This window comes from Bemisia tabaci, chromosome 1 (assembly GCF_918797505.1).
Source record: "Bemisia tabaci chromosome 1, PGI_BMITA_v3".
Lineage (NCBI taxonomy): Eukaryota > Metazoa > Arthropoda > Insecta > Hemiptera > Aleyrodidae > Bemisia > Bemisia tabaci.
Genome location: NC_092793.1, coordinates 88,428,255 through 88,444,428, shown reverse-complemented (window position 1 = coordinate 88,444,428; position 16,174 = coordinate 88,428,255). Strand labels below are relative to the sequence as shown.

General features: G+C 37.6%; 1 protein-coding gene across 1 annotated transcript in view; it reads right to left on the bottom strand.

Moving 5' to 3' along the window:
- Dhc36C (Dynein heavy chain at 36C) overlaps positions 1–16,174 on the bottom strand; it is a 542,513-nt gene that overhangs the window by 311,712 nt on the left and 214,627 nt on the right. The window contains exons 18-21 of the mRNA XM_072306421.1: positions 12,931–13,129; positions 12,101–12,338; positions 8,058–8,173; positions 5,727–5,868 (exon numbers count right to left, since the gene is read on the bottom strand). Coding sequence (XP_072162522.1) covers positions 5,727–5,868; positions 8,058–8,173; positions 12,101–12,338; positions 12,931–13,129 — 695 coding nt within the window. The remainder of the gene's footprint in view (positions 1–5,726; positions 5,869–8,057; positions 8,174–12,100; positions 12,339–12,930; positions 13,130–16,174) is intronic.

Sequence of the window (16,174 nt, the reverse complement as noted above, 5' to 3'; positions counted from 1 at the left end):
CTGCTGCCAGCTGCTATGGATTTAATCCAACATTGACTATTTTTATTTGACGCTGTGTTCAATCAAACAGTCGTTGTTTTCCTTTAATCCGAGCACCCCTCTAATTCAAGTGTGCATTTTATTTTACGGATTTTAATCGGCTAAATTTCAAGCAAACGTGTTGGATTGAATTTAGTGACAATTTTTCTCCCACGAAAATAGTAACCCGCTGATGCCATAAAACCAACTTATGGCAAAATTCCTGATTATAATTTTACCACTCCCTGACTGCTCACGGTATTTATAAGAATATTCAAAACAAAAACTTGTGCAATCAATATTTACAAAATACTACCAACAGATATAAGAATTTCGAACAAAAATTTATGCAAAATTGATCTTGATGATTTTACAAAAAAACGTATACCTACTCAATTCGTAAATATGTTTTCATGTTGGTTGCGTGCTTACGTGTTACTTTTCAAAAAAAAAAAAACATTTAAAATAAATATGACAGTTTGATTGAAATTCCAACAAGATGATTTTCAAAAATTATTAATAGTTTTGAACTTTCCAAAAACCATCTGTATAAACGTTCGAGCCATATTGAAAAATTATAAATATTTAAATTGATACCTTATATTTGTTTATGCATTGAAAATTTAGAAAAATCATTTCAAAAAATTTAAAATTTTCTTTAGAATTTTTAAATACTAAATGATAAATTAGCAAAACGCATACTCTGAAAAAATATAGAAAATAGGTCAAACAAAATTTACTAAAGACAATAACATTTACGGGAGGATTGAATTATTTTCTAGAAAATGGGATGTGAGTCTCACTAACCACGTTTTGTAAAAGCGACAATTCCTTTTTTTCGGTGTTAGCATCATTACTTAAGTAAATACTACCATTAATATAAAATATTTCTGCGATGATAAAAAATAGTTTTGAGATTGGATAAGTTTCATAATTTCATTAAAATATGCTGTCGGTAACAATCTCGTACTATTTCACGACATACGGTATGAATTTGATCAAATGATCTCGACATTTCTGCCGTGATAGCGAAGAGAGCCGTAAGTGCAAAAATGAAGTTCTAAGAAAACGAGCTCAGAAGCTTTTGACCGGAACATCTATATATTTAATATCCTAAGGCTTTTTTTGTCCTCCTTCACTTTGGCTAGTTTGTCCTAATTCGATCTCGGAAACTACTGGACCGATTTTCCTCGGATTTGTTTTAAATGAAAGCTCTTAGGCTGTAGTTATGCAGGCAGCCCTTGATTTTTTCGATTTGCGCGACTGATAATTCAAAATTTTCCTCGATTTGATAGCGAAATATTTGCATATTTGCCGCTGGACGAGTCATATGGTTGGGGGACCTCCCACCCTCTGATTTTCCGTTTCCCTCTCCACGTAAACCCATCCCTACCTGCCGTTAACACGTGTCACCCTTCTACTCTGGCATGGGTCCTGTGGCAGTATCCCTCCCTTCCTTATGCCGTCTGACTCGGAACACCTAGAGTACCTTTATAGACAGAGTATGGCCATTCGTATCTTTTTACTACAGGAAAACTGTTCCGCTTTTTGATTGGTCAACGAGTTTTTAGGCTTCATGATGCTCTTAGGGCCGTAAATAAACAAACAAGATGGCGGCTCACCGTAACATCGATGAGAAGCTAAATTTGACAAAAATTTCAATTATGCGGCAGTAACAATTTAAACGAGCGTATCTACGAATAGCACACGAAAAACACATGAAAACATTGTTAAATTGCCTTTCACCTGTATCACAGGAGGATGTAAGATGTGCATAACCTCAATCTTGCTTGCTGATAACGGCCATCTTGTTTGTTTATTTACGGCCCTAAGAGCATCGTGTCAGCCTATTTGCTCGCGACCAATGAAAAACCGGAACCGAAATGGCCATACTCTGTCTATAAAGGTACTCTAGGAACACCTGCTACGCATATTTCCTCCGTCGCATTGCTCATGATCAGTTCTCGGTTCGTCCAGGTTTCTTATTAGTGCGTCTAGAGTTTTGCTTTCTTGATTTTGTCTTTAGTTTTTTTTACATTAAAATTACTTAATTTTGATGTGTAATTTTTAGAAAATAATTTTCCTTTTTACGGCAGCACAGGTTTTATTAATAATTAACTTCTTTACAGTAGCTCATGCGTTCTTCCAAGAGAATCGGTGATTAGTCTTCACCCTTTCGCACCGTTACATTTTCACAAAGAGTTTTGATTTTTTTTCCAGGAGTGTTTTTTATTTTTCAAGGATGTTTCTTTTTCTAGAAGTAGGTGGTTATCATTATTAGTTTCTTATTCTTGTTTTTGAATGTGTGAAAGCCAACATTCACTCGCGGAGCGAGTGACTGGGGGTCCAGGGGGCGAAGGCACCGGATAGCGGCGCAAGCGAGTGTAGCGAGCTGAAGCAGCTAGTTTTATTGAAATAAGCCTCCGTTCTTTGTCAAATTGCCAGTTATCGTCCGGAAGACTCTTAGAAATCGTATGGATGGTTAAAAATCGACTGATTTTATATCCATTACATGAAAAGGGTATTTTTCATTTTCATGCTAGGTTATTGTTAGGCAAGACAGCCGTAAGTGCTATCTTCTGCATGCTTTCGTGCTTGCGTTTTGGACGCACATCAAACACATTTTCAGGTTAGAAATTGGCAGAAGAGGGCGGAACTTAACTGGAGAGCACTGTTTTCATTGGCTCTCATGCATCTACGGCTGTCTTGAAAAAAACTATGTCATTTTTTGTGCATTTACGGCTTTCTCATACATCTCGTTTTCATTAAATTAGGATGAATTTTGCTGTTTTAGCTGTCTCAATAATTTCATCTAAAAGAGTTTAGACGAGTTTTGAACGAAGCTCGATCTCGAAAATTTTGCACCTACGGCTCTTTTCGCTATCACGGCAGATTTAGCAGTTGAACAAAACAAACAGATGGTCCTAATAGTAAAAATAGGTAGCGGACCACTGGACAAGGTACGAAGTTAAGCATTCTGATACACGTTTCTTAACAAAAAGTTTACATAGAACACGATTTGCACCAGTGTTCGAAACTCACAGGCGCCGACGCGCCAAATGCGCCTAAAAAATCGGCCATGGCGCCTAAAAAATGAAGGCTCTGCGCCAACTTGGCCCCTAAAAATTGCCCCCTAAAAATCTGAATTTTCACCTCGGGTGATTATTCGAAATTTTCAACATTACAAGCGAAAGCTTTTTTCTATTCTTCACGATTTCATCCTTTGCGCTTTTGTCTTCCCCAAGTTACAGCTACTTACTTGTCCTGTTGCGAAAACATCTTGCATCTAAATTTTCACTACTTAAATGCACCGTAATATAAAGGCAAAAAGTCAATTTGGCCCCTAAAAAATCTTCAATGGCGCCTAAAAATCGGGCTTGATGCGCCCTTTGGCTCCTAAAACTCAATGGTGAGTTTCGAACACTGATCTGCACAACAAAAATTACTGAAATTAACTCCAAATCAATATATTTAATGTTTCATGACGCGTGATTTCAAACCTCCTTCTCATGAAAACTGAATGATCTACATTAGTCAATTCGCACACTTAAAATCATAATGACACTCTCTGCGATATGCAAATCTGGGAACCTCAATCTTGACGCTTTGGCTCAGCTGTAGCAAGTTGTTCACAGTTTGAACAACACAGAGTGGGAAATGAACAATGCTGGATTAAGGAGCCAGCCGAAACCGTTGTAGTATGCGTAGTATGTGATCGGGCGATTAAAATTTCCCATAGCCAATGTAAAATAAAAACTTTAATATCTTAGGTAGAAAATGAATTCGATAATTTTCGGCGCATGAATCGTGTTCTTCATTAAATTCTGGTTAAGAAACATGTATCAGAATCCTTATCGACGGTGAAACTACCAAACCACGTATCTCGGTTTGCGACGTCGCAGACTTCCTGTCATACTTTATTTTTTAAATGAAAAACTATTTAACGTCCAGTCTTGAAAATTTCTGTGATTTTTCTTCTTCGCGCGGAGAAAATTCTGTGAAAATTTCAAGGAATGATATTGATTTGGTCTACTTCCAAAAAATAAAATGTGATTAGATTTTTTTATTAAATTGTGATAGATTTTTAAACACCGCAAACGAGATACGTGGTTTGGTAGTTTCACCGTCGTTATATTCTTACCTTGTCTAGTGGTCCATTAAGGAGGACTTTCCTCCTAAAATATGTTTGTTTATAATATGCTTCTTAGGCAAGGGACTTAATATTTTTTGTGCAGATCAGATAATGATGAAAGTTTTTTGATCAGAAGATATTGGGCTGTACAGGTCACAATTGTGACCACCCTCCCCCTCCTTATAGCCCCTGAATGGTTATAGGAAATGACTACTATAATCAAGTGTGATGAATGTCCTCGAATTTATTAGAATCGATATCGGGCGAAAATAGGGGTTAATCCAGCAGTTTCTGTGACTTCACCAAACATAAGTCTTTGAGTTTGGTTCATACCTGTCCATGTGGTTTGTGTTTACCCTCAGCCATCTCCTCAGAGTTGGTTTGAGATTCTTGATTGTCTGACTTGATTCTTATTCGAATCGTGAGTTAAGCAAATCGATCGACAAGAGCTACCCAAGATTGTCTCTTGATTCAAAAGGTCACTGATTTGACAAGATATTAACTTAATGAGAATAACGAAATTTATCAGAATAATGAATGAAGCTTTTAGTCGGAAAACTACAAGGGGCGTTCAATAAGTAAGTATCCCCCCCTCTCTAAAATCCATAAGAATGGACCAATTTTCAAAAACTTGGACTCAAAATCTTCCTTAGGATATTTTGAGTTCAACAAAACAAACCGCAACAAAATCGGACCATGTGCGGCCGAACGCGAGCCGTTTGAACGCGCCGAGGTGCTCGACGCTCCCGCCGAATCCGCGAGGATTTGAAGTCCGCTACAGGAGAAGAGCTTCTCTGCCAAAGCCTCAGTCGTTCATCACTGACGAAAAATCAAAGAAATTTTTGTAGAATAAGGGGCTTACCTCACTTCTCCACATAACCAGCTCGATCCAAGCAAGTCTGATACTGAGACTAAGGCTAAGAGAACAGCTTTTGGATGCCTCGTGCGTGGAAGTCTTTCAGCTGACCGCGGATGAAAGAGTGGACGGCTTGTTTGACCTCTTCCACGGATTCAAAATTAACTCCTCCGAGTTCAGATTTCAGGAACGGGAATAAATGGTGGTCTGGTTTGCCATTTATTATCGTATCTGAAATCTGAACTCGGAGGAGTTAATTTTGAATCCGTGGAAGAGGTCAAACAAGCCGTCCACTCTTTCATCCGCGGTCAGCTGAAAGACTTCCACGCACGAGGCATCCAAAAGCTGTTCTCTTAGCCTTAGTCTCAGTATCAGACTTGCTTGGATCGAGCTGGTTATGTGGAGAAGTGAGGTAAGCCCCTTATTCTACAAAAATTTCTTTGATTTTTCGTCAGTGATGAACGACTGAGGCTTTGGCAGAGAAGCTCTTCTCCTGTAGCGGACTTCAAATCCTCGCGGATTCGGCGGGAGCGTCGAGCACCTCGGCGCGTTCAAACGGCTCGCGTTCGGCCGCACATGGTCCGATTTTGTTGCGGTTTGTTTTGTTGAACTCAAAATATCCTAAGGAAGATTTTGAGCCCAAGTTTTTTAAAATTGGTCCATTCTTATGGATTTTAGAGAGGGGGGGATACTTACTTATTGAACGCCCCTCGTACTTACCCAAATGAAAAGTGAGGGCATTGAATAAAGATCTATAGCAGCGCTGTGTTAGAGGTGTGATGACTAAACGATCAGAGCTGCCTAAGTATTCATGACAGTAATTAAGCTTAAGATTCATCATACGAATTTCTAAATCTTCATCCTGTTAAAGAAAAATTTAGTTACTATTATTAAGATGAAAAAAATACAAAATCATACCTAATTCTCAAGATATTAAAAGCTTCCATCGAATCGATAGGTAGACAAAAATACATAAAAACTGCAGTCTGAGTCTTGGATTTAACTTTGAAGGCAGTACACTGCTGAATGAACGTCGAAACTATATAATAGAAAATGCTTATACAGGGTTATCCAAAAGTCACCTACCACCCCTGTAACTTTTTTCCTAATTGAGATAGAAGTTTGAAACTTTGGAAATGTTCCTCGGTCTAAGGTAGCAACTTTTTGGTCCCCCCAAAATTTTGGGGGGCGGCCCCCCTTAAGGGAGGCGGGGGCTAACTTTTTTTTTCAAATGGCAACCCCCCTTCTGTGATACCTCATTCGAAAGATAATAAAATAAGAAAATTTTTGGCGCAAACCGCAGGTCAAAATGTTGATTTTTGACAAAATGGCAGTCGGCCAAAGTTCAACATGGCGGAAATTTGGCATCTCCGTTTTTTATCGGCGGATTGGTCTGAAACTCAGAATCCTAGGGTTTTTCGGGACGAGAAAAACGATTCTGGCATTAGTTTTCCAGAAATGCCAGTCCTTTTCAAAATGGCGGCGGTTAAAATGGCGGCTTAGAGCGGGAAGTGGATATTTAGGCTGCTTATCGCCGGAATTATATGAGACTTTGTACCCGGGGGTATTTCGGCACGAGAAGAACGAATCTTTCATTGGATTTTTGGAATTTTTAAAAACTTTAAAATGGTGGCGAAAATTTGAATGGCGATGGTGGATGCGGATTTTCCTTATTTTTCCGCCACCATTTTGATGATATTCAGTGTTTCCAAAATCTAATGGAAGATTAATTTTTTTCGAGCCAAAAACCACCAGAGTATAGACTTTCGTGCCAATCTATCGGTAAACAGCCTTGATATGGATTTTCCGTCATTTTTTGCCGCCATTTTAAAGTTTTTAAAAATTCCAAAAATCCAATGAAAGATTCGTTCTTTTCGTGCCGAAATGTCCCCGGATACCAAGTCTCATACAAATCCGACGATAAGCAGCCTATATATCCATTTCCCGCTCTAAGCCGCTATTTTAAACGGTGTCATTTTAACCGCCGCCATTTTGAAAAGGACTGGCATTTCTGGAAAACTAATGCCAGAATCGTTTTTCTCGTCCCGAAAAACCCTAGGATTCTGAGTTTCAGACCAATCCGCCGATAAAAAACGGAGATGCCAAATTTTCGCCATTTTGAACTTTGGCCGGCTGCCATTTTGTCAAAAATTAACATTTTGACCTGCGATTTGCGCCAAAAATTTCCTTTTTTATTATCTTTTGAATGAGTTATCACAAAAGGAGGGTTGCCATTTGAAAAAAAAGGTAGCCCCCGCCCCCCTTAAGGGGGGCCGACCCCCAAAATTTTGGGGGGACCAAAAAGTTGCTACCTTAAACCGAAGAACATTCCCAAAGTTTCAAACTTCTATCTCGATTAGGAAAAGAGTTACAGGGGTGGTAGGTGACTTTTGGATAACCCTGTATATAAAAGGAGGTGAATATACGTAGCTTTTACACGTTTCATAATTTTTCAATATTTTTCCCCAAAGGAAACATTGAGTCCTCCACTGGTGTCAGACTTGGATCAAAGGCCATGTATCAGAGCCAAGAGACCCTGCAATGGCCTCTTGGCGACAGGCGGAGACTTTTGTTTTCGGGGATTCAACCCTTCCTCATGGACAATCGTGTGGAAGCAACAGTCATCAACCTTTTTTCGGCTGTTGACCTACCTATTAGGTGGATGATGAGCTTCGGATGACTTAATAAACCGACATGCTTAAGCATGTTTTAGCAAACGAACCTACCAAACTTTGGTATGTTTGCTAAACGAAATACCAAACACGTTCTTCATCATCCACCTAGTGTAGGTAAGTCAACAGTAAAAGTTTGGAGCCCCGAAAGTAAAAGCTTCCACCATATTGGCAAAATACCAATGGAAGGTTTCCTGTCTCTGCCACAGAGCGAGGCATCGATGATGGGTCGTAGATTGAAGATAATAGCACACGTATGAAAATATCTGGCATGCCTTTCTCTTGAAATGATTATTTTCTCTGAGACAATATAGTGATTGCCAGTGCATTAATTCATTCGATCCAAAAAATACCTAAGAAAAGAAATTCACGCACTTACTTTCCAGTAATAATGAAGTTGGGACAACCACTCTGGATCTTGATTGGAGCAAATTCTCTTTTTTAACAATTCGGTTACGACATCTAAACTGTACTCCATAGTTATAATCAGAGCACCTGTGAAAAGAAGAACGATTATTTGTAAAGTGGGCCATTGAAATGAAAAAGCAGGTAGATTAATGTTCGCATAATTGCCTGAAACTATTTTCAAAAGCTATAACAGGTCGACTAATCATAAAGAAGGGAGGGAGCAAACGATGATTGCAATGCCTTTTATGTAACAGATCGAAAAAGACACAGATGGACGTGACTAGGCGACGAAAAACTATAAGGTGTTGCAAAGTTTTTACAACCCCCCCCCCCTCTAAAAAAGTATACGAATTTTCAATTTTAAAGATCTTATGTAATGCATGTTGAGGTTATAGTTAAGTCAATCATCTTATTCCACTCAATGGAAACACACAAATTTCAGTGATGGCTCTCACAATAGCGAATCTTGGTCCTTTTAATTTAGCTACTCTTTGTAATGTCATCTAATCCAGGTAAGCTTTTTGTATCCTTGCTAGTTTCCACCGGGGAACAGGACGTATCTTTGATCACGACTAGCTATCCTATTTCTGAAGGCCCATCTCTTGAGAGCCACTTGAAAAATTTTTGGATGTATTGATGATACGATCTTTGCAATTTTCTCCAAAATATGCGTTGAATCATTCCTGCATTGCTTAGTATTCTTGCTGTTTATCAGTAATTTCAGTTCTTAAGGGTTAAATGCACCTCACTCTCCTAACTGAGAAATTAGACATTCTTTCGTTACAGGGGCTGACAGTTCCAACATTACGGGGCTAGATGCTCATCGTACACTAGAAGTAGTCAAGTGATATTCAGAATTGAAGTAGTTGAGGATATTCATTTCCAATAATGCCAAAATTCGCGTGTGATTGTTTCACATCTTTTGGAAAATGTTCATTCATTCGTCCTAGTTTTTCGCTTGGCCATGATCTTGAAGCCATGATCTCCTGGAACTTAAAGGCACCTAAAGAGATTCTAAAGGGACCAAATCACAATCCACAGAATGAACAGAACTCTCCGTTTTCCGCGCTCTCAGTACTTCAATCAAAGTGAGCCGTACTTGAAAGTTAACCCTTTATTGCACAATGATGCTTATTGGCAACATTTGGTTTTTTATTTTTTTAAAATCAGGATGTAGATGATTTTTTGATGTGATTGTTTATGCTGGTCGGCATCGGTATAGCGGGTATGAATAAATTTTCCCCCACCCCCAACTCAGGGCTGCCAACTGTAAAAAAAACGCTTTTTTGTCGGGTTGGTCGGTCTGAGGGTCACCGGTGAGGTCACCACTTTCGCTGGTCGGTGGTTGGCTGCCCTGTGGTGCTGATGGGCTGGGAAAATTCATGCTGTTAGGTTGCATTCTTTAGTTTTTCGATAGCCAATCAGAATTATTACAGCATTATTACGCAGTTTTATAGAGATCAAAAAGTAAATGTTGCCAATCGGCATCACCGAGCAACTAGGGGAAAACTTTTGAATGTTCACTCAAGTTATCGTGCGCGCGAGTACATGCGTTAAACGCGCGTTTCAGTCAGTTTTATTAGTTTTTGCTGAGAAAATGCTGTGTTGAGTGCCTGAAACAATGGTTAAAGAGGAGGAGCGCCTGCGAATAGACGAAATCGTCAAGTGTCTTGGTGAAAATCCAGAGAAATCTGATGACTCAGACCTGGTCAGCAGCTTGGATGAAGACGAATAAATTCCAAATTTTTTCAACGAATAAATTCTATTTCTCTACATTATTTTTTCACATTGTTTTTCATTTTTTATACACCTAGGGTATTTAAACTTTAATTAATTTTTTAAAACTAAATATTTTGGTCGGACGATGGACCTAGGTCTAATTTTTTGGTACGCTTGGAAACGCAAGAGTTTTTCCTCCCCGGAAAGCAGTAGCATTCAATTTTACCTACGATTTCTTATACTTTTTCATTCTTTCATCATTCTAAATTAACATTCCAATTTATTAGCTCAAAATTGTCCACTTCCAAGTCGTTCAATTTTTTTTTAATATTCTCAAAGTGTTCGGTGATGCCGTTTGGCAACATTTGGTTTTGTGCCCCAAAAAAGGTCAAAAGGTCAAAATTTTCAAAAACGGCAAAAGACGTGTCCATTTTTTCCCCATAACCTACAACATATATTTTTTTCATCAAAATCGGTGATCTAAAATTAATTCGTGCAACAAAGGGTTAAGTTCAGGACATTCTGTAGGTCGTTTCATGAAGTTCAATATGCCAGATGGACAAGAAATAGTGCCTCATTAAAAACCTTGACCACATGAAAAACCATCTTGACAGAAACATTGGCAAGGAAAAAAGAGTGCTATGTACTATTGAATATTATTTCCATTTAATTCATTCGGATAGGTAGGTAAGCATTTACAGATGATTTTTGTTCAATCGTGTTTCCTTTCCAAAGCATCGGTTTCGCAATTTAGATTCTGGAATTACATATAAGCTTAAAGTAGGCAGCTATTATGTAATCGTAACTCTTATTGGACTTATTAATTTCTCCTGTATAGGTATTTGTGAATGTTGAACTGATTCTCTAGCTGATTTTCTCTTACGATCTTCTTTGTCGAAGTCTTGCTTTCTTAAAATTGATTGAATTTTGTAATTGATTATGTAATTGCCATTGCACCCTAGTAGCAATGGCTCTAAAAAAAAATTCTACAAAAAGTTGTCCGAAAAAATGTAAATTTTAAGAGTTCGTGAATGTTAAGTAAAAAAGCTCTTTAAATACTCGTTTTAGGAAACTCTTTTGGGGAATTCTTTCAAATAAAAAAAAGTGTTATTTTAATTAAAAGAAAACGTAAAGTTTACGTGAAACGCAACAAACTATATCCTCAATTTTTATGGGCTACAATTTTTCCTTTTATCCTTTTCTGTTCACCACTTTTTCCTCTCGTTTTTGTCTGCAGGAAGTGTATAAAAAAAATACAGGAATTTTACTTAAAATTTACGCAAAAAAATTTACTTAAAATTTTTCTTCAATATTATGTAAAAAAACCCAAAAAGGGCTTCCTGATACGAACATTTCAAGAGTTTTTTTACGTAATTTTCAAGTGGTTTTGAAGTTAATTTTAAGTTCTCTTAAAATTTACGAGTTTTTACAACTTTTCTCAACAGCCACTGCTACTTGGGTACTCTTTTTTGCCTTCATGTTCATCTTCTACCTCTTTACGTTCATTTTCTTCCTCTTCATATTCGTGATCTTTCTCTACTTTTTATCCTCCTTCTCTTTCCTCTACTTTTCTTCATTCCTATTCCTTATATTTCCTTTTCCTCTTCTTTCCCTTTCCCTGCTTTATCTACTTCTTCTTCCACATCTTTTGTTACTTTTTCTTCCAATTATTTTTCTACTTCTTCTTTTTCCACCACTTAAAATTTATTTCTTAATCAAAGTCTTCTTCTACGTCTTTTTCTACTTCTTCTTCCAATTCTTCCTCTCCTTCCTCTCCTTTTGCTTCACCCTTTTCTCCTCAAACTAGAGTCTCTTTATACCCACAGTCAAGACATCTTAATTAATCCATTCAAATTTCTCTGGTTTGGCTTAAAGTGGGCATAAAATAATCTAATTCTGATAAGTTCTCGCCCAAGGTGTCACAAAAATGTGCCCCAAGATGATGGCTCGAATGTGGGCAAAAATAAAGGAAACGTAACCTAATTGGTTAGGTTTTGATCAGTTATGTTGATGTTTTTTTTTTTGGATGACACACATCGCAACATTTCTCTCTCTTTCTTTCAAAAATATTATCAAACACTTTTAGCCTACTCATCATCCAAATCATATGGTAAGCTGACTGTAAAAACATTAGATGCAACAATAGATTAGTTATACTTAGTTGATCAAAACTCAAACTTGTTACCTAACATAATTACTATCAAATGGATCAATTATTATACGTGGTTTTAGAAGATAATCAACAACATGCAAGTATTGAAACAAAAGAAAAAAGGACGAAAGAAATAATCTTACTAGTTGAAATTCGGCGCAGAGCTGAAAGTTTAGTTCTTTGCAGAAATATGAGACTCTGTATTTTTGTTAGACATGCATTGCAAAACTGCTCCAATCTTTGAGGTGACTGGCTCAAAGCATCATTGATTTCAGCAGTTACAAATATTCGAAAGCTAGATAATATAGTCTGAGCAGGCCACTGATAAATCCATTCACTCCATTTCAAAAAATCATGTGTTCTGATCGCATCTTTCATTCTCTACAAAAATATCATGACAAAGAATGATAACACAATTCTCAATAAAACTTAGTAACTGGGTTTAAAAGATATGAGATTCATCATATCAATTTACTTATAGTGTGGCATTTAAATTAAAAAAGCTGCAGAGATATCCATCATCCTGAATTTCTGAGACTGCCCTAGATATTCCGCAGACAAAAACAAAATACTACAGTAAATTTTTCAGTTCATTTTCAGCTTTGACGATGATGTTCTTCTAGGAAAAATTTTTACCTAAAACAGTTATGACTATTAGGAATTTTTCACCTACACGTACGGGTTCTGAGTCACAGCAGTTCGTTTTTACGAAATTAAGGTCTAAACTCGAAAATCACAATTTCTTTATAAAATATACGTTTAACAGCAGTGGTAGGTAATGGGAGAAATTAGGTAATCCAAAATTTGGCGGAAGTTTTTTTTCACAAAACGGCACTAACTTCCGCCTAGAGGCAATCACTTCTGAACCATATATTTTATTGGGCAAACCCTGGTGATCGTGATGTACCTCTCCCGGGGCCCATGGATCTTCCTGGATGTTCAAATAACAATTTTGTACAACTTTAATATGTACCTGCCATATGCATTTCTTCATGCTGCTCTCAAGGAGTAGAAGCCACTTTTCAACTTGACCACGTGCTGCTCCTGTACTGACAATGTCATCTAATTCAACTTGTTCATCTTCACTCGATATTATTGTTGTGATGTCCAAATCCTCCGTAAACGTTAATTTGAAAATACCCTCAAAACACTTTCGAAGGTGCAACTGTACTCTGCAATAAATAATGAAAGTAAAGGTCTACGATATTAATACAGTTGTTTACATGAACTGTAACTGCTAGTTGTAAATCTACTTGTTTTTGGATTGTATTTACATGGAAAGAAGAAACCAAGTGTGTCAACTCGATTTTGGTCCTGCGATGGCGGGTAAGATCGATCCTGCCGAAATTATATCTCACTTAATTAAATCAGTCTTCTTGCTGTAAGGTCAGTAATAACCAATCTTAGCCTTTTAGGCTTGTGAGGGTTAGGTAACTCATTTTAGGGTAGCAGCGCTTGATCTAAGATTTTGAAGAGAAGTTTTTCATATTTAAAACCTCTTGCAGTAAATAATTTCTGAGAAATGGGAAATGCCAAGAACAGTATTGATTTACTATTCAAGAAAAACCGAAATAAACATTATTCCTGTGAAAATATAATAAGTGGTACCAATTAACTTTTCATAAAAATTTCATAAAAAAAATTGGCATAATTGTTTATGGGGATGTGTCTCAAATCAAATTCCAATTTTTTTATTGCTTAACTCCGTCTATGAATGCTGACCCAAAGTCATATTTGCGCACATTTTCTACAATAAGCCACCGTTTCTGCACAATTTTCAGTGGATGTTTCAGTAATTTGCTAAAATAATTTAAGGCAGCGCGACGATAAAGAATCAAAAAGATCCACCTTCCTTTTGGCACTCGAAAACACGTCTCTTTCCATAATTTTTTTTAGAAGATTTTAATTAGGGGAGAGGCGGGCAACAATGACGGGCGGGAAAAGTAGAATTTTGCCATTTAGAAAATGCTATCGGTCCTGAGGCGACTCTGGTGGTTGAAATTGTTTTTATGAAAAAACAACACTAACAACATAACCAATAAAGAATGACGTCAGTAAAAAAACGGCCCTCAACAAATGTTTTTCACGCCCGTGAAAACTTATGGAACTGCGGGCAAAGTGGAATGGGCGGTTAAAGGGGAATATGGTCATTCTGAAAATTCTGTGTGTACTGTGGTGCTTGAAATCGATACTCAAAAAGGTACCCATCTATTAAAAATAATTTTTATGCAAGAAACATCTTAAGTAATAATAAATCACTACAGTAACTAGCCGACCGTCAACAAATTTGTCTCGCGCTCATGAGATCTTGTGTGTATTTAAAAATGTTGAATTGTTGAATCCATGAGTCTTATTTAATCGGTAGTTACTCTGGTTTCAATTTTAACAAAAAAATGTAACTGAATCAGTTTCTCCTTTCAAGTATTAATAAAATCTCAAGGGGCGGCGCGGCGTCTCGACTTGCCCGACTTAAGTACTATAAAAATGAGGACTTTAGCACAAAAATAAATAGCCAAATTGTGCAGAAAAATATGAATTAAATTACAGTGAAGTGTTGTGGGTATTGGACAATGTGGCAACGTCGTGAAAAGCATTTTATCTTGCCCCTTCCATCCGCGGGTTATGCATTGCTGCATGTTGCCCCTTTGAATTGCGGATTGTGCAATACTTGATGAAGCCCCTTCAACTTGTAGCTTCTGCAACGGCGTTGCAGTTGCGTTAAATGATTCGTAAGACTCTACAACATCAAATTTTACAGTGTTGCCAGATAATGCGGGTAAATAAATTAATTGTATGTTCAGGAGTGCCAGATAGTGCAAATAATTAAGAAATTTCGCAACTATGTAGACCAAATACTCCGGATGAGTCTGGTATTAGAAACTGTAGAGCAGGGTCTTATTTGGGAATTTTAATTTTTAGTGGTGGGGTAGTGTGTATCAGAGCACTGAAGGTGTGTATCAGAACCGTAGACTTTGATATTGGGTTTTTTGGAATAAGTTATTGAGTTTGCATATTGCAATTTTCAGTTCGATGGATCAAAACTTTTTTTTTTGGAAAGTTATTGTTACCGTTTAAAACGTTCATGTTTAAAAACGTCCATGTTAAAAAACGTCCATGTTGAGAATGTCCATGTTTAAAAACGTCCATGTTTAAAAGCGTCCATGTTCAAAAGCGTCCATGTATAAAAACATCCAAATTTAATAACGTCCATAATCATCCTCAATTTCAATCGTCATCATCGGTCACATTTTTTGGTAACCCGAACGAAGAAAATAAACTATCGACGAACTTTTTTTTATCTTTCGTTTCCGATGTTGCAGGTTCGATCAGTATCGTTCCAGTCTTGGTTTTCTTTACTGAGGAGTAGCGGCAGCGATAAGTGTGGGAGTTATCGACACAAATTTCTGCAATTAGGCCTCCTCTGGTGTAGTGGTTAGGTACAGTGCTTGATCTATTATCGGGAGGTTCCGGGATTGATTCCCGGCCAGGTGATCCGAGTTTGATTGTCTCAAGTAACGGTTACCTGGGGCTGGCTTGATTAGCGACGGAGGGGGGATAGGGCTCTAGAGATGGTGGAGCGCAGGATTATCCCTCACGGGATAAATGAAGTTTAAAGAAGAAAAAATTCTGTGAGTGGATCTCTCAACGGTTTGAAAACTTTTTTCAGCGTCACCTGAGCGCCCGCCTCTCCGATGCGAATGGCGTCTAACTTTCGTTTTATATCTTGATAGACTTTCTCGATACTACCCTATTTCTGAAGGATCGTTGACAACAATCTTGTGTTGTGTTGGGATCTTGTTCAATGTAAGTATCGAAACCTTTCCTGTGCCTTCCTTCGTTCTTATTAATATCTTTAAGGATGACAAAAAACCATCCTTGTCGAGCCAGCACACCAAGCAGATATGTCTGAAATCTTCGAACGTGAAATCGGTGTTGATGTAATCGTCGTAGATGAGTTCCAAGTTTGTATTGTTCTGCTTGAAAACTACGAGTAGGTTCGCGTTATTGCGAATCAATTGTTTCGGTATGCGAGAGTACGTTTGACATAAATAGAAACTGGGGATCGAGCTGTGCCTTCGTATACTAAAATAATTTCACATTGCAGTTTGTTTGCCACGAGTGACATCATCGAAAATGAACACCTATTCCGATGCGGCGTCGTTCAGGTACAATCTAGGCCGTGTTCGAATAGAAGTTGTATTGCGACCGTCGATTCC